This window comes from Lutra lutra, chromosome 13 (genome assembly GCF_902655055.1).
Source record: "Lutra lutra chromosome 13, mLutLut1.2, whole genome shotgun sequence".
Taxonomy (NCBI): domain Eukaryota; kingdom Metazoa; phylum Chordata; class Mammalia; order Carnivora; family Mustelidae; genus Lutra; species Lutra lutra.
This window is the reverse complement of record NC_062290.1, coordinates 95,063,809-95,080,905: the sequence shown is the minus strand read 5'-3', so window position 1 is coordinate 95,080,905 and position 17,097 is coordinate 95,063,809. Positions and strand designations below refer to the sequence as shown.

Below are 17,097 nucleotides of genomic sequence, written 5' to 3'. Positions count from 1 at the left end.
AAAAGGTTTTCCAAAGAATCTGACAAAATCATGGGCACCTGGGTGACTCAGACTCCTGATCTCAGCTCAGGTCTGGATCTCAGGATCATGAGTTCAAGCCCCGAGTTGGGTAGGAGGCCTGCTTAAAAAAAAAAAAAATATATATATATATATATATATATATATATATATATATATATTTTTTTTTTAAACAAAATCAAGTTCTAAGGGAAAAAGCCCAAAAAGAGCCAAGTAAGTCTTCAAGCATCGTGTCCTACCAGCTGTCCCAGCCCAGGGAACATGAACTGACTCACGGCTGGAAAACAGTCCCACCGGCACAGAGAGAACCTGAGAACCTGGTTTCTAGCAGAATGGGAATTACAGAGCCCCAGAAAAAGAGGGAACTAGTTTATAAATACATCAATAAAATAAAATTTAAAAATCAATAAAAATTAAATATAATGTCTGATAAGGGGGGTTGGATGAAAGGACAGAGTTGAAGTACTCGGTGAGACGGCTCTGAGGGCGGAGAGGGTAGACTGGCCCTCACTCCAGCGCCCTTGGGTTCACTGCCCAAGTGAGGGTGTAACTCCTCGTTCCGGGGTACACCTGCCAGCAGATTAAGGAGACAGATGGGACCCTGAGGGGAACCACTACCAAAAACTAAAAATACAGCAAGATATAAAAAAGCATAAAAGGCAAAGACAAAGTCCCACGAGAAGTGTAAGCCGGGAGGACGATGGGCCTGTCTCCCTCACCCGGATGCAGGGGCCGGGCCAGGACCTTGGAACAGACACCGGCTCCTTTCCCCAGCTGCGCAGCAAGTGCTGTCGGGTGGACAGACATGGCCACGCCTCCCCCCACCGGGGGGGGGGGGGACAAAGCTTCCAAATGTCGCCTGCACCTCCCCTCTCCCTGCACCCATGCCTGGCCCCAGGAGTTCGCAGAACTTCTCTGGACCAGCCCAGAGCCCTCCGCCCTTGCCACCTGGGTGCCGCCGCTGGTCCGGCCCAGCAGCTTCCCTGTCCTACGGGCAGACCTCCGCCCGGGAGAGAACCGCCGACCTGGGACTGGGCGGGGGCTTCTCCCCACGGCGGGAGCCTCCGGAGCGGCCTGTGCTGGTGCCCGGGTCTGCGGGGCCCCGGGGGTGTGCTGAGCTCTGACGCGGGGGGTGGCGCGCACAGCCCTGCGCCGGGCCAGCTGGAGCTTCGCCTCTGCTCCTCAGGTCCCGGCCGGCATTCGCTGTACGTGTCCCCGCTCCCCCGCCCCCAGACCCCGCGGCCCCGCGACCCCGCGCGGCCACCGGGCGGCAGCACTGAGGCCACCCCAGGGCTGGGGCTGCGAGAGCCGGTGGGGGCCGCTTGGACGCGACCACCGCCCTCCGGGGGAAACGCGCAAAAGGCGCCCGCAGCGCCTGAAAACCTGAAACCCTCTGAGGTGGGCCTACGCCATCTCTACCCCAAGGCCCGTCCCAGCTCAGCGTCCTGGAGCAAGGTGGTGACCAGGGCAGGGGGGCCGAGAACTCAGCGCCCCTGTCACCCTGAGAGAGTTCTCCCCGCCGTCCAGAGCCTTTGGCGGATTCCACTGGGTGAGCTCACGCGTGGAGACTCCCACACATCCCGTCTTCCCAGCAGCTCCTGGGCCGTGGAGTCCAGGACAAATCCAGGGAGGCGTCGTGATTCTCCTGGCAGGAAGAGCATCCAGGACTTCGGGGCCCATGGGGTGAGCAGGTGTGCAAGGGTTGGATGGGAGTGTGTACAAGTGTGCAGGCCTCCCACAGAGCTGAAGTCACATCCAGCTGCAGGGGACCAGCTACGTGACCCTCCCACAGAGCTGAAGTCACGTCCTGCTGCAGGGGACCAGCTACGTGACCCTCCCTGGGAGCCACGCACTTTCTCCGAGGCCATCCCTCCTCTGGAGCAAGGAGATGGGAATGCCGACCTGCCGGGATGCCTGCTGCGAGGGGCACAGGGCAGGTGCTCAGAAATGTGGGCTGAATTCAGAACCAGGAGGTGGCAGATTGGGGGCTCAGGGGGAACTGTTATTGGAAGTGGCCGGCACAGAACTGGCCCAGCCCCGCCAGCCTCCCTAGGTCCCAGGGTGAAAACGGCTGGGGGGAGGCCAGTGGGGGCTGGAGACAGATTTATTAGAGGCCTCAGGCAAACCCACAGGGTCCCCTCCATCCTACTGCCACCCCCAACCCAAGAGTCCCGCCGGCCCACTGGCGACCGCCATGTCCCGCTAAGGCTGTGCTACAAAAGATTGACCTTGGCCACCACCTGCTTGCAGCCGGTGACGGCGAACTCCCGGCCAGCGACGCGGTAGTAGCTGAGCTGCGCCGCCAGGAGCTCGGCGCGGGCCTGCTCCGGGAAGAAGCCCTCCGCGGCCATCTCCTCGCGGAAGCAGCTGACCACATCCTGCTTGTCCAGCAGCAGGAAGGGCACGATGGCCGCGGCCTGCCACAGCGGGTGCTCGCGGACCAGGAGCGCCCGAAGGGCAGCGCGAAGCTCCTCCTCGGCGCGCAGCGTGGCCGCCCCGTCCGGATCCCCGTCGGGGCGCCGGGGCCGCGTGCTGGACGCGTTGCGCAGCACGAAGCGCGTGATGTCCGCGCCGCCCGCGCTGCTGAGGAGCACGTAAACCGCGTTGTGGAAGTGGTGGGCCCGCTGCGGCTGCAGGAGGCTCCGCAGCTCGTCCAGCAGCTCCCGCGGCATCAGCTCGGCCTCGTCCAGCACCACGAGCGGGGTCTTCTCCTCCACCTCGGCCCGCGCCACCACGTCGGCCACCAGCCCGGCCAGCTGCTCGCGGCAGGCCTGCGCCGCCCGCGGCTCGGGGCAGTGGTGCCGCGCGTGGTACTGCAGCACCAGCGCGCCGTCCTCGAGGACCGCGCGGAAGTGGCGCGCCAGCAGGCGGCCCACGTGGCTCTTGCCCACGCCGCTGGGCCCGTGCAGCGCCAGAAGCAGCGGGCGGCTGTGTACGTGCGTGGCCAGGTAGTCCCGCAGCAGCGCCACGATGCGCCCCACGGCGGCCGGCTGCCCGAACACGGCGCGTTGCAGCGCCTTCTCCAGCCCGTCGAGGTCGTAGCGCTGCGCGTTATCATCCAGGTTCTCGATGGCGTTGAGCACCTGGAAGCCCACGACGGCCACCAGTAACACCAGGCAGCGCTGCGCGCGGCTCCGGCGCTCGGCGTGAGGCCGGCACTTGCGCGAGGGCTCCGGGTAGAGCACCACGCGGCTGCGCCGGCGCCTCTTGCGCGGCGTCCTGGAGCGCAGCTCCGCCGGGCCGTCGAAGGTGAAGAACTGCGGCCGGTCCCAGTCGGCGCGCGGCGCCCCCGAGCTGCAGCCGGCTCTGGCCGCTCCAGCCCCGGAGGCCGGCCCCGCGCCCGGCGGCAGGAGGCGCCGCTTGCGCAGGAGGCACACGCGGCGACGCAGGCGGACCACGGCGCGCAGCGGCGCGATCACGCTCGGGCCGGGGATGCTGGGGCCCGCGGCCGCGGGCTCCAGACTGACCTGGCCGCCGTCCATGGCGCAGAGGCGGCGCTCGGCATGCAGGTCGCCCTCCCTGCAACAGGAAGATGGAGAGGGTCTCCAGACTTCCGCCCGGCCAACTGGGACCCTTCCCCAGAATGACCTCACCCCTCTGGGAGGTCCCCAGGGAGCGCGGCGGGGTCGGGGGTAAGGCGGGGGGTGGTCCCGGTGCCGGCCTCGCAGAGCCTGGGTCTCGCCCCGCTGACCAGGAAGCGGCTCTCCGCAGGGCCCCAATGCAAATCTGCCATAAACAGCCGCCGGCCTTGAGGAAGTGGCGGAGGGGGGAGGGCGCCGCTTATCGGGAAGCCAGCCGGCTTCCTGGAGGAGAAGTCGGTGCCAACGAGGCGCCGATTAGGGTGAAGAGGGGTCAAGGCGTGATCCCGCTGCCCGCCCACGGGTCCGACCGCCAGGCGCCAGGGGCCCTCCGAATCCCAAGTGGGAACCAAGAGAAGCAGAGGCCCGAGCGCCCCTAGAGTCCGGAGACCTCCCCCCTACACTAAAAAACGCTTGAAGGGGGAGGGGGGGGGAATCTGGCCAGAACTTCTGTTGAGAATGGGCCCAGGCCTCATTCCCCCAAACTGGGAACCTCCCAACATCCCTCCAGTGAACACACTGATGGAATGGCCAGCAGGGAGCCCCCCAGAGACTAGCGGGGTGGGGTGGGGTGGAAAGATGGACAAAAAGAGCCAGAGAAGGAGAGCAAGAGCCACCGGGGAGACGAGAGCTGAAGAAAGGCAGGACGGTTGTCCCTGGCCCCCCACCCGCCCCATACCTGCAGCTGTCAGGTTAAGCTCCTGCTGGCCCCCCAGCCCACCAAGGGCAGCCCCCTGCCCAGGCCAGATGCTGGGGCTGCAACTCAGGACACAGAAAACACCAGGGTCCTGGGGACGGTCCCAGAGGGGTCAGGGGTCTGGCCCGGCCAGCTCGGGCCTGGAGGGGAGCAACACCTGCGAGTCCCTGGGGAGCGTGAGGGGAGGAAGCGCTGGGAGGTTTCCGCTGGTAGGCAAAGGAAGTGAGTCAGGGGTGTGGCAGAAGGGCGGGACTTCGGCTGGAGGGAGGCGCCAGAGGGGGAGGTCTGGCTGGCCGGCCCAGGTCCTTCGGCCATTGGGTCACCTGTCCTCCTGGGCCCTGAAGCCCTCCTGGCTCGTCCTTGTCTCCCGGTAAGGCTGGGGGAGCATCCCCTCCCCTGGGATCCCACAGCCCCTTGCATGTCAGCCTGTCCTCCACAGAACTCTTACTTCCCCAGGGACATCTCCTGCGCCTGACCCCGCACAGGGAGGGCAGCAGGGCAAGAGCAGAGGGGACCGTGTGCCTAGTGAGGTCTCCCCAGTCCCTCATTCTTCCCCTCCCCTGGCCCCAACCTAGGGGCTCCCAGAGTAGAGCTCCTTTCCTTCTCCTCCCACCTCTCCTCCTCTTCCAGGGCCTCCCTTCCCTCCATCCCCCTTTCCTTTCTACCCACCCCCCCAGAGCCCTCCCACCCCAAGGACAGTTGAGCACACTGGGACAGAAATTCTAGAGCTGGGGGAAGACCCGCAGGCATAGGTCAGCATCCTGGTCAGGGAGCAAATTTAGAAAAAACTAAGGCAGGTGGGGGTTCCCGTGTCCCTGCCCAACCCTACTCCCATCCCTGCACAGATGGGCCTGAGTGACCCTCTGCTCTTCCCATTCCGACCAAGGGAGGCACCGCCCCTTGGCCCACCCTTGTCTGCCGCCCTCCCCGCCGTAGTGAGCCCAGGCTAGTCTGGCCCTGTGTCCCTCTGACACTGCAGTCCAGCGTCCCTTGGCTGTCCTGCTGTGGCCCCCAATCTTGTGCTCATAGCCCCCCATCCGTCCTCAGCCTCCCTTTGTCCACACGGGCTCCCTGCCCAGCACACTGCCCCTGCCCCCCCCCCAGCCCCTTCCCTGTGACCAGCAGGCACGACCAGCATCTGGGAAACGTGGCTCTTAGGCTTGGGAGCTCTCATTCTGTCCGAAATATGGGAGTTCCCGTTTGCCCATCGGTTCAGTGCCCTCGGGCAGGGTCACCACACGGAGGAAGCCCAGCTTCTCCACATCCTCCTCTCCAGCTATGGGGCCTGGCTCCCCAGGACTGCCGCCCCTCTTCTACACACCGGCGGGTGCTTGGGGCCTTGGGCACCCAACCCACCACATAGGTGGCGGTGCTGTCAGCCTTCCTGGGACCAGGGGCGAAGGACATTATCCAGGCCCTGCCCATGTCCCATGATCCTAGCACGGGTGTGGTGGGGTGAGGTCCTGCCTGGCTCTCTGCTTTCTAGGGAAAATGGAAGCAAATGGAAGAGGACCATCCCCACCACCTCCACCCACACTCCCTAAGGATGTCCCTCCTCCCAGGGACAGGCACGGGCATCCAGACCGTGGCCTACAGAGGCAGACATGCCCTTAATTTGCCCACCCACCTGCCCCACATCCAACGCTCGGGTGTGCCCACCAAGAGCTCAACCACTGGGTTTACCCAAACGCCTTTTATTTACACACGTGAGGGCTGGCTGTGCGCAGCAGTGTGCACGTGACCAAGACGGTGCAGCTGAGCAAGGGGCACGCAGCCATTCCTCAGCGACAGAGGGTACTGCCGGCCGCTTCCCTGCCTGTGGGTCCGTGGACGGGCCAGACCGTCCTGTGAAACACTCGGGTGCTCCCAGAGCAGCCGGTTCCATCCGCAGATGCCCGCACCCAGCAAAGCACTGGCTGATCTGGGCCCACGGGGCTGGGCCCGCCCCTTCCCTCAGGCTTGGGTCCCCCTGCCCTCTCCCGTGGGAAAAAGGTAGCTTTTTCCTAATCCCAACGACAGCCAGTCTGTCTTCCCTACAGAAGCGGAAACTCACACCACGAGGCAGGAACGTGCCGGAAGCTCCCCACAGCCTGGGAGTGACTTCGAGGGGCCAGCTGGGCCCATCACACCCAGCACTGTCCTCCAGGGAAGCAGCCAAGGGCCTCCGAGGAGCAAACACAGGTCCCAGGATCCAGGTCAGGGTGGGGCTGAGGCCCAGCAGCAGGATGGCCCACACAGGCCGTCCAAGGCCGGAGAGCGCTCGGCTCCAGCCAGCCCGGCCCACGAGCAGCCCATCTGCTTTCGGGAGAGACGGGGTCCCCAACACTCCAAGTCCAGGGACGCCTACTGGCCGGCCAACGTCACAGACCCGCCAGGGGCCCGGCCCGGTCCTGAGCGGCCCCCGGGAAGCCTCCCAGCCCAGCGGGAGCGGACACAGCCGGGAGGGGCAGCTCCAGCGCCTGTGTCTCCGTGGCCTGGGCCGGGCTGGGCTTCCGGTGCTCCAGCTGCTCCAGCCTCTCCCCCAGCTGAGAGTAAAGCTCCTTCACCGCCTCTCCGCTCTGTGGGGGGAAGCGTGTGGCTGTGGGGCAGGCCCCGGGGGCACTCAGGACACCTCCACGCGGGGGGGACATGCATGCAAGGAGAGGGCCGGGGCACGCACCTGGCCTGTGGGCTCCAGCGCCTTGCGCAAGGCGTCCAGCGTGGACGGCGCCACCCGGTGGTGCAGGTGGAGGAGGAGCCGCAGCACGTGCCGCTGCACGCTCTCCTTCCTGGGGGAGGGGCCACGCTGCAGTGACCCAGAGCCCACCGCAGACCGCCCCCCCAGCTGGGCCACACGCCCCTCCCCTGCAGCTGAGCCCCCCACCACCACCCCAGGCAGGGGCACAGCGGACAGGGGCACCTGGGCGAGGCTGTGAGGAGGAAGCCGTCAAAGAGGCTCCTGCAGAAGTCCTCCAGGGCGAACTCGTCCGCCAGTAGCGCCAGGTTCCCCGTGAGCAGGTGCAGGAAGATGTCACCAAAGGCCAGGTCACCAAAGGTCTCCACTGCAAGCACAGCCCGGGTCAGCCCCGCCCGCCCTGTCAGCCCTGCCCCTGGAGTGGCGCAGGGCCTGGGGCCGCAGGCCTGGTGTGCCTGCAAGCCAGAACCAGGGACCCGCACAGGCCACGTGGACGGGGCAGGGGGCGGACAGGGGCCCCGGCCTAGGTGGTGAAGCTACAGTGTGAGGACCGGACCGGCCAGGGCAGGAGAGCCCATCACCAGTGGCTGTGACCCTTGGCCAAGCGCCACCGCCCAGCCCACGAGCTCAACCTGACGGCTGGCGGCCCGGTTCTGAGAGAAAAACAACGGAAAGTGACTTCATGCTTCGAAGTCACCGACTCCAAAACTTAAACAGCGGAAGCGACTACCAGGGAGCCTCACTGATAAGCAGAGACAAGAACGCCGACACGCACAGCTGACGGGTCAGGGCCCCAGCTGGAGGCAGGCCATAGGGGGACGCGCACACAGACACAAGTGCTGTACCAGCTGCTCGGGAAACGCCGCCAGGGCCCTCAGGGCTGACGGGGCGACGCCAGCGGCACCAAAGCGTGAGTGGACCCGGTGCTGCCGGACACAGCCGGGGTGAGCTCCTGCCCCACATCTGAGCAGACAGGACACCCAGGCAGGTCCACAGTCACGACAACAGGGGACACTGCCCACCAAGTCCCAACAAATCCCACAGAAGCCTACAGATGGTGGGAAACCCTAGAGGTAACAAGGAAACATGAGAGTTGGAAGTGATACACTTCCCGACTCGAGCAAACTACCCACAGAAGAACATCACGGGGCAGCTGGGCAATCATGAGCAGCGCCAGAACCTGGCCCCACGTATGACCACGGCTGCATCATGGTTTCTGACAGCACCCGTCTTCTGTGGAGACACCTGCTAGGTCCCTCACAGCTGCTACGATGCTGAGTCTGGATGCACGTCCAGACCGTCTCCACGGCCCCCACGCAGGCAGGCGGCAGGCACTGAGCTCCACTGTGCAGTGCTCTGTGAGTTCATCAAAAATTCTCACAATAAAAAGCTAAAAAACAGGGATGCCTGGGTGGCTCAGTCGGTTGGGCGTCTGCCTTCGGCTCAGGTTGTGGTCCCGGGGTCCTGGGATAGAGTCCCATGTCAGGCTCCCTGCTCGGTGGGGAGCCTGCTTCTCCCTCTGCCTGCTGCTCCTCTGCTCCTGCTCATTCTCTCTGACAAAGTCTTTTAAAAAAAAGAGAAAAAGCTAAGAAAAAAAAAAAAAAAAAAAAAACAGAAAAGAATTTTTAAATTGATATCCATTCTAACACCCACTAATGCCACAAAGGAACAGGAAAGGCCTGCGTCCCCGCCCACTGCGCAGCAGCGTGGGGCTGGGAGACACGGGAGCTCCTGAGGCAGGCAGGACACCCCTGCATCTAGCCCACGCCTGTAGACAACAGAAAGAAACAAAAGTACTGAAATGAATAGAAACGAGGAAGGCAGACCATGTGCACCTGCACTCTTAGAAGCTTCCAGAAACATACTCAAAAGCTCCAGCCTCATGGGGCGCCTGGGTGGCTCAGTGGGTTAAGCCGCTGCCTTCGGCTCAGGTCATGATCTCAGGGTCCTGGGATCAAGTCCCACATCGGGCTCTCTGCTCAGCAGGGAACCTGCTTCCCCCTCTCTCTCTCTCTGCCTGCCTCTCTGTCTACTTGTGATCTCTGTCAAATAAATTAAAAAAAAAAAAAAAAAAAAAAAAAGCTCCAGCCTCTGTGGCCAGGAGGAAGACAGCCCAAGACGTGTCCACGCTCTGATCCAAAAGTGGATCCAAAAGGGAGAGCGCTCCCTCACGTGGTCAGAAGCCCCAGGACGGGCCTGACACCACCCAGGGGCACTCTGCTGCACGGAGGCGGCCAGGGTCAGAGGGACACGGGGCGAGGGCCACTGGGAGGTGACCTGCAAGATCCAACCAGGGGCCCAGGCGCGGGCGGGCCCAGGCGCGGGCGACAAGGACATGGGTTCTCCCTGGAGCCTCCAGAAGGAGCCAGCCCTGCCTGCAGCTCGACTGAAGCCCTGGGAGACTCACTTCATCCTCTGGCCTCCGATAAGAAAACAAGTTCGTGCTGTTCACTCAGATGGAAGCTGGATATAAATTAAGACCAAACAGCTTCCTTCGCAAACAGAACATGGGAAACGTGACACACGCACCATCCTCGGACCTGTCAATGACCCAGAAACAGGCTCAGCAAGGGACGGGCGACATCTCTCCAGAGCAAGGGACGGGCGACATCTCTCCAGAGCAGCCTCAACACCCCAGACGAGCCTGCGGCCAGCAGTGGACAAGCCAGGTGCTCCCGAACCCTCCCCCCTGGCTTGGCCTGCAGCTTCCTCCCAAAGGGGTCCACTCAGGCCCTGCCCTCTTCTTCCTACCAAGAAGCCACCCGCCCCACAGCGCCCGTGGCCCGAGACCATCTGGGGTGGGCCCTCTTCACGGTCGTAGGGACTAGAGGGACGCCCCCCTCCCTCGCCAGGTGGGAAGAACCACAGCAGAAAGGATCCCTCCACAAATGGCGACCGTGGCAAGGGGTGTCTGAGTCTACCAGGCTGGGCTCGCCCCTGCACCAGAGCGACTCCGGAAGACCAGGGCCGCACTGAGGCGGGCGCCTGCGCACGCACCGAGCCCTGGCAGCAGGCGGAGCAGCGCGTTCTTGTTCCTCTGCTTGGTGACGTGCAGCACGTAGTACAGTCCCACCTCACAGGCCATGCGCTGCTCCTGCAGGAACCTGCACCAGTGAGGACAGGTCAGCCCCGACCCGAGCCGCTCGCGCTGCACAGCCTGCCGAGGCACCCCGCCCACGCCCCCGAGCCCGTACTTCGTGAAACTCTCCGGAAGCGTGTTTGGGTACGAGACTGGGGCTTTCTCCTCGGCCGGGAGCTTCTGATCCACGTTGAAGGTATGGTCGTCCACCACGAAGGACATGAGCATGGGCAGAAACCTGGTGACGAGCTCCACCTCCTAGGCCGGGAGAAGACCCCAAACCCGTCCAGCACAGCCCCACTTTTGTCCTGGCCCATACCCCGGCCCTCACACACCCACCACACGTCAAGCTTTTCTGGACGTCTACCTAAAGGCCCAGTCCTCCTTCCCACCTCCCAAGACCCCACCTTGCTCATCTTCCTCAGCCCCACAGACCCTCTCGCAAAGGTCACAGACACAATCCCACCCTAGTACTGTTACCATCTTGGGCTCCTTGAAGACCTGGCTGTCGATCATGTCCCACGCCCCCTGGCCCAGGGCCAGCAGCCTGAGCAGCAGCAGGAGATCTGGGCTGTCCTGTGGGGAAGCACGGGCCTCAACACGTGCTCAGCAGGTCCTCCCTCCCCCGCTGCCATCCCTCATTGCCACAGGGTCCTCCTGGTGCAGCCACTACCAGCCACTTCGCTCCTAGGCTCCACACGCCTACCAGCCACCAGGAGGAGCACATGCACACCTGACCAGTAGCGGTCCATGCCCGCACCCCTACCCAGAGGCAGTGGGCAGCCAGCTGGTACGCTCACCCTGGGCAGCGTCTCCTGGCCAACCAGCTCCTGCAGGTGGCGGACGGTGCTCAGCGACAGCGTGTTGATGGCAAAGGGGTCACACAGGATCATGGACAGGTCCCTGCGAGAACGGGCACATTGTGCTTCCGTAGCATGGCCTCAGGCCGGGGAGAAGGGCCCCTCCACACAGAGCAAGCCTGTCTACCTGCTCTGGATCCCTTCCTGAAACAACTTTGCCATTCGTAACTCCTCTCTAACTTACTCAAAACGCTAAAGAGTCAAAAAACCTTTTTTTAAAAATTAAGCTCCCATTTTGGTTCTGAAAACCTGACCCCGATTCTGTAAGCACATGCTGGACCCTCAGAGACAGAGAGAGAAAACCGTGCTGGGAGCCAGATCCCACCAGCACAGCAGGCCCCTGGGACAGGGCTGAGCCCCCAGCCCTGACACACGCAGGCCCCAGTGACGGCAGGCACCCATGCCCCGGCCCAGGCCCAGGCTTCCCCGAGACTCCGAGAGCCTCAGCCACAGCAGCTGGGCCTCGGCGGTGTGCACGAGCACCCGGCAGTTCCGAGACGCACTGGAATAAACCGCAGACAGAGCCTGCTCACCCGGACACCTGCGGAGAGGACCTCGGGGGAGGGGGAGCACCTGTACAAGGCTCACCCTTACCCCAGGACTTGCTCCTGCCCCTTTTTCACTCCATCCAGAAACCCCTGAAGCTCCCGGGCCCTCTTGCTGTCCACGAAGCGCTCACGGATGCAGGCGTCCAGGCACCAAGTAAACTGCAGGGAGGAAGCACGGTCAGAACACCGTCAGAGAACACGGCGGGTACCCACGTCTCACGGACAGGACTCGCTGCCTCATGTGGTCCAGGCCCAGCTCAGTGCACAGGCAGACAGGCCTGAAGTCCCTCGTGCCCGGCGGGCCAGGTGGTACGCAGAAGAGATAGTGCAGGTGCTCTGTTGTCAAGGGCCCTCCCTGGCCCACCTTGTGGGGGTGGGTGCTACAGTCTCACGTGCTGACACCACATTGCCTGCAGGAGGGGACACTGTCCCAGGCCACACAGCACCCACACTGGGGACGAGGGCAGCACAGGAAGCCCTGCCCCTGGAGGGCTCTAGAGCAGGGGAGGACCAGTGGCCAGGGAAACCCCAAAAAACCCCAGAGAAGCCAGAGCAAGTGTCCAAAAGGGGCCTTGGGGCCGGTCCCAGCTAGAGCAGAGCAAGACACGGAGCAGGCACACAAGGGAGGTCGGGGCAGGCGGCTCTGACATAAGGGCAGGAAGAGGCCCCCTGCCCTGGAGAACAGTTGGCTGAGGGGGCCCCGGCCTGGCACAGAGGGGCCGCTGGGCGTGGAGCGCGGACAGGGAAGAGACAGAAGGAACGGGGAGGGGCCGGCGATGTCAGCACCTTGTGGCAGGGGTCCACGGAGCAGATGTCCCCGACGTCCAGCTCATGCAGGGACATGAGCAGCTCGGCCCGCAGGGTACAGTAGTGCACGTTGCGCGTCCGCAGGAACAGCGTCCGCAGGAACTGCAACACCATGTCGTACAGCTTCACGTTCTTCCCCACCATCTGCGTCAGCTTCTGCACCACCTGGGGGAGGGGCAGGGAGGCCCGCGCCACGGTGTCACTGACAGCCCCGGCCAGCATGGCCCCTTCCTGACACCTGGGAGTCTCCTCTCTCACAAGATGCCAGCTTTGTGTCAGCAGGTGGCATTTCTGGTGTTTAAGGAGACGAAACCCACGTCAGATCCCAGCTTCTCCGAAAGGCCATTGACCTGTGACCCCAGACTCCTCAGAGCCGCCCAGGAGGTCTGCTGCCTGCTTGCCCAGTCAGCTGGCCCAGGGAGACGCAGGCCCGGGGGAGGGACGCCGGCCAGGTGCCTGGGCCACCTGGCTCCCTGCATCGTCCCGTACGTCCCGCACGACGCCCCGTGGCGGCCCTGTCCCACGTCCAGCACCTGGCCTGCTCCTCAGTAGGGACCACCCACTTCCGCAGTCCACCCCACGCCCCACGCAGAAGGTTCCTGCCACACCGCCGCGGCCAGCGGGAGGGAGCGTGGCTCGCTGCTCCTGAACAAGGGCTGGGCCACCGGCTCTGACATTGGGAAGGACGCACGGAACCTGGGGTAACAGACATCACGGCACCGACAGCCCGTACACAGTGCAGAGACGAGCGGGGACGGCCGAAGCAGCGAGTGCGGGAGGCAACCTCGGAGGCCCCAGGCAAGGTCTCTTCAGCAGGCTCAGACCTGGCCTGCCGGCGAACAAGAGTGGTGAGGCTCAGGCTACTGGCGGGGAGGCCAGCTAGGCCCACAGCCGTGGCCCCAGTGGCTGAGCCACACCCTGAGGGCTATGGGCGATACCCTCTCCCCTCACAGTGGGCACAGGCCACACAGCCAGAAAGACCCAGGCCCCCCCAGAGGGCACTGGCTTGGAGAGGAATATGAGGAAAAGGCAAGAGACCACAGCTAGGAAGTAGTACGGCCACCACTGACCAGACTGCAACAGGAGGCATTAGGTCAGATTAGGTTAGATCCCACTTCCCAGCAGCCCACGGTCCTCGGCGAGAAAGCAAAGGGCCAACAAAATACCCGGCGCCACTCAACCAGCATCTGGTGGCTCACCATTGCCTCCCTCCTCCGTGCACCATCACGCTGGAGCAGGTCAGGCGACTTCTGTGACCCCCAATGTGCTGGGAAAAGCCAAAGTCTCCGTGGTGGCCTCCAGCCCTCCTGAGCACTCATCGCGTGCTCTCGGCTCGGCCGCGTAAGCCACGTCACTCCTGACGGTCAGCATGCTCCCCTTCAGAGCCCGTGCTCACCCCCCAGCCCTGCTTCACCTTGCTCTGCGGCCTCATGTCTCCGCAGCCCTTGGCCACCCCTTGAGCTCTAGATGACCAGCATGTGACACTCACTCTGTAGTGCCTGACCCAAGCAAACACCAAGACCTCTCAGGTCAGCGAAGGATGCAAGCACTCGCAGCAGGAAGTCAGGACTCAGGAAATATTTGCCAAAATACTAAGTGAGTCCGACAAAAAAAAAAACGGGAAAAAAGAGATGCCCCTGGGGGGCTCAGTGGTTAAGCATCTGCCTTCGGCACAGGTCAGGATTCCAGGGTCCTGGGATCAGGCCCCACATGAGGACCCCTGCGCAGTGGGCAGCCTGCTTCTCCCTCTCCCCTTGCTCCTCCCAACTGCTCATACTCTCTAACAAACTCATAAAAATCTTTTTTTAAAAAAAGAGGAATGTCTGGCAAAGTCAGTCAGGAGCATGTGTCACTCCTGATCCTGGGACTGTGAGTTTGAGCCCCACGCTGGATGTAGAGAAAACTCAAAAATAAAATCTTGAGGGGCGCCTGTGGGTGGCTCAGTGGGTTAAAGCCTCTGCGTTCAGCTCAGGTCATGATCCCAGGGTCCTGGAATCGAGCCCCGCGTTGGGATCCCTGCTCAGTAGGGAGCGTGCTTCCCCTGCTCTCTCTGCCTGCCCCTCTGCCTACCTGTGATCTCCGTCAATTAAATAAGTAAAATCTTTAAAAAAATAATAATAATAAAATAAAAAGTAAAAATAAAATCTTGAAAACCCAAACCTCTTAGAGCAAAAGAAGAACCGAGGAACATCACTGGGAAGGCTTGCCAGATCGCCAAGGGCCAAGCACATACAGCAAAAAGACCCCCACGAGGCCCCCTGGCCAGCCACACACACACAAGCCCGCCCTTCCCAGGAGCGGAACAAGGGAAGCCCCGGAGGTGGTGGGGAAGGGTGTGGGCAGGGCGCTGCCGGCCTCACCTCGCCCTGGCGCCTTGTCTTTGGGGAAGGGCTGAAGAAGTTGTGCAGGACGGAGAGCTCCGTGCTAAAAAGCGCGCTTTCCTTCTCCAGGATGTACTGCTTCAGCAGTGGGGATACTTCGTCCCCGAACAGGGCCTGGTTGTCCTGCCAGATCTGCCGCTTCACCTCCACCGCACAGGCCCGGTACAGCTCCTTGTCAGCCATCACCAGCTTCAGCTTCTTCTCCGGAACCTACACACCCACACGGGCCACCCCTCAGGATAGGTCAGGAGGCCTCAGCATCCCCAGCAGTGGCCACCTCAAGCCCAGCCCCACCAGCAGGGGCACCTGCGCCTGGACCCCAGGCCCCGGCAGAGGCCAACGGCCAGCTCCTGCCAAGCCGCCGTGGGTCCCACAACCCAAGCTTCTGTCTCTGCCTGGCTTGGAGAACGTGCCCCGGAGCTGCTGGTCTGGGCAGGCGGCTCAGCAACCTCCCCAGCTCCAAGCGGTCACCCTGATCCAGGGGAAGGCGCAAGGCAGAGCGAGCCCTGAGCTTGACCTGCGGTGCTTACCTTGGGCAGGTGTTTCATGACGCACATCACCACCGGCTGCAGGGACGGCATCTTCACCAGGGAAAAGCTCTTTTCCAGGAGATCCTCCAGTTTCTTGTACCTGGAAAGACTCCCTTTCTGAGCACAGCGGCTGCCTCCGTGCCCCAGGCAGCTGCAGGTCAGGGGACGGGTCTCCATGCGCGGGGGCCCGCCGCGGGGCAGGGCCGCGCGGCCCGGGGGTCAGTGCCCCGGCGGGGCCCGGAGGAGGGCTGCGCGTCTCACCGGCCCACCCACCTCTCCTCGGCCTTGCCCTCCGAGGCGATGGCCGACACGCGCTCCAGCAGCTTGTCCCGCAGCTCGTCGAACACCGACTGGTGGAATTCCAGCCGCGGCGTCCCGTGCAGGTCGAGGAACGGCAGGGCGGACTGCAGGGAGGGCAGCAGCACGCCATTCTCTGTCTGCGGAAACAGGCGGCCCATGTGCGCGGGGTCGGCTTCGCCTCCTGGGGCGCGGGGCGACCCCAGGACGCTCTGCGCGGCCGGTGCGAGCACGCCCCCCGCAGCCCCCGCAGCCCGGCCGCCGCACCTGGAACTGCTCGATGGCCTTGAGCGGCTCCGTGCAGTTGGTCAGCGTCTCCTTCAGGTCCTCGCCGTTGGCCACGCCCAGGTCCTGCAGCCCCGCGAACATGGCCGAGGCCGCGGCCCCCGCGCGGCCCGGCGCCCCATCCCCGCCGCGCTCCCCCGGCGCCGCCGCGCCCGCCGCAGGCCCCCCCGGCGTCCGCTCGCTCGGGCCTCGGGGGCCGCCCGCGCTCCGCTCCCCGGAGCCCTCCAGCTCCGCCAGGTCCCGCCGGCAGCACGGCTCCGCCGGGGCCGCGGCCGCCCACTTCCGTCCTGCGAGGCCGCGTCCGCCGGCCAAACGCTCCCCCGGAAACGCCGCCGCCGGCGCGCAGAGATTCCTGGGAGCGAGCGCGCGCCGAGGACGAGCGCCCCGCCCCCTGCGCCGCGGCCCGCCGCCCATTGAGGCTCCCAGCCGCGGGTCTGCGGCCGGGCCGGGTGCGTGCGCTGCGCGTAACCTTACCCTCGAGCTCAGGGTCCTGGGTGGGGGGGCGCGGCGGCGCGCGGCGGGGATGGGGGAGCTGGAGCTGCCGGCGGGGTCGGAACTGGGATTTTGACTTCGTGGGCTTTAATCATGAAAAGTCCCGCGAGCAGCCTGTGAGATCAGCCTTTCGACGCGGACAGTATTTTGGTTTCAAGAGGAGCAGTCCGCCCTCGCTGCCCCTGCCCCCGCCCCCGGGCCGCACCAGGTGCACGACCCCCTTCCTCTCTGGAACTCGGCTCCCTCCTTGCCCAACAGAGACGGGGAAGAGGCTGCGGAGCAAGGTTGTCACGAAGACTAAACGCTACCGTGTGCTTCCGGAGGCGCCTAGCAGAGACCCACTGGAGACCTGGGGGACAGAGTGAGATCGGGACAAGGACAGGTGTCCTCACTCTCGTCACGGTGAATATCCAAGCCCCAGGCTAACCCAAGGTGGGTGGCCCTCAGGCTGACTCGTCCATCCTGACACACTGCAAATTCAAGGCTCAGGTTTTATGGTGTCTTTGTCCCTTGCAATGCAAGAAGCTCGCGCACAGTGAGTGGGCACCGCCTGATGGGCACTCTCCTTGGGCTCCTCTCTGTACAAGCCCCTGGACCCAGCAATCAGCGCTCTGCGGCCTCTCAGCTCACCAGCTCACCATCTCCCCTCCAAACAGCCCTATATCCTCCCAGGTTTGGCCACACCAAACATCACAGCCTCTCCCTTTTTGTATGCCTTGTCTTCTGAGGTTCATCCTGCTAGAAATTCCCTTACTACTGCCCAGCAAACTCCTGGTCATCTTTAAAAGTCACTTCCCCCGCTACCTCCTACCAGGAAGCCCTTCCTCTTCAGCCCAGCTGGAGGGCAGTGC

At 63.8% G+C, this 17,097-nt stretch overlaps 2 protein-coding genes across 2 annotated transcripts; both read right to left on the bottom strand.

Annotated features, from left to right (window-relative positions):
* Positions 1–189: 189 nt before the first annotated feature.
* On the bottom strand, positions 190–4,950 carry TOR4A (torsin family 4 member A). The gene is made up of 2 exons (XM_047698705.1): positions 4,276–4,950; positions 190–3,537 (listed from the first exon to the last, which is right to left on the bottom strand). Exon 2 carries the CDS (start codon positions 3,498–3,500, stop codon positions 2,232–2,234), a length of 1,269 nt encoding a protein of 422 aa, XP_047554661.1. The 5' UTR covers positions 3,501–3,537; positions 4,276–4,950; the 3' UTR covers positions 190–2,231.
* A 1,021-nt stretch (positions 4,951–5,971) lies between these two features.
* Positions 5,972–16,183, bottom strand: NELFB (negative elongation factor complex member B). The gene is made up of 13 exons (XM_047698703.1): positions 15,737–16,183; positions 15,446–15,609; positions 15,173–15,272; positions 14,622–14,852; positions 12,241–12,426; positions 11,501–11,613; positions 10,847–10,949; positions 10,527–10,622; positions 10,162–10,304; positions 9,965–10,071; positions 7,193–7,334; positions 6,953–7,061; positions 5,972–6,851 (listed from the first exon to the last, which is right to left on the bottom strand). The coding sequence occupies exons 1-13, from the start codon at positions 16,166–16,168 to the stop codon at positions 6,654–6,656; spliced, it is 2,124 nt and encodes a 707-aa protein (XP_047554659.1). The 5' UTR covers positions 16,169–16,183; the 3' UTR covers positions 5,972–6,653.
* Between the last annotated feature and the right edge of the window lie 914 nt (positions 16,184–17,097).

Bases quoted from the DNA above. Each gene is read 5' to 3' on its own strand.
- NELFB (XM_047698703.1), bottom strand. From the start codon at position 16,168: ATGGGCGGCGGGCCGCGGCGCAGGGGGCGGGGCGCTCGTCCTCGGCGC. The intron at 10,623-10,846 runs GTGAGCGTACCA...GCTTCCCCACAG, and splicing joins GCCAGGAGACGCTGCCCAGG to GACAGCCCAGATCTCCTGCT. The intron at 10,072-10,161 runs GTACGGGCTCGG...TCACTGGTGCAG, and splicing joins CTTCCGGAGAGTTTCACGAA to GTTCCTGCAGGAGCAGCGCA.
- TOR4A (XM_047698705.1), bottom strand. From the start codon at position 3,500: ATGGACGGCGGCCAGGTCAGTCTGGAGCCCGCGGCCGCGGGCCCCAGC.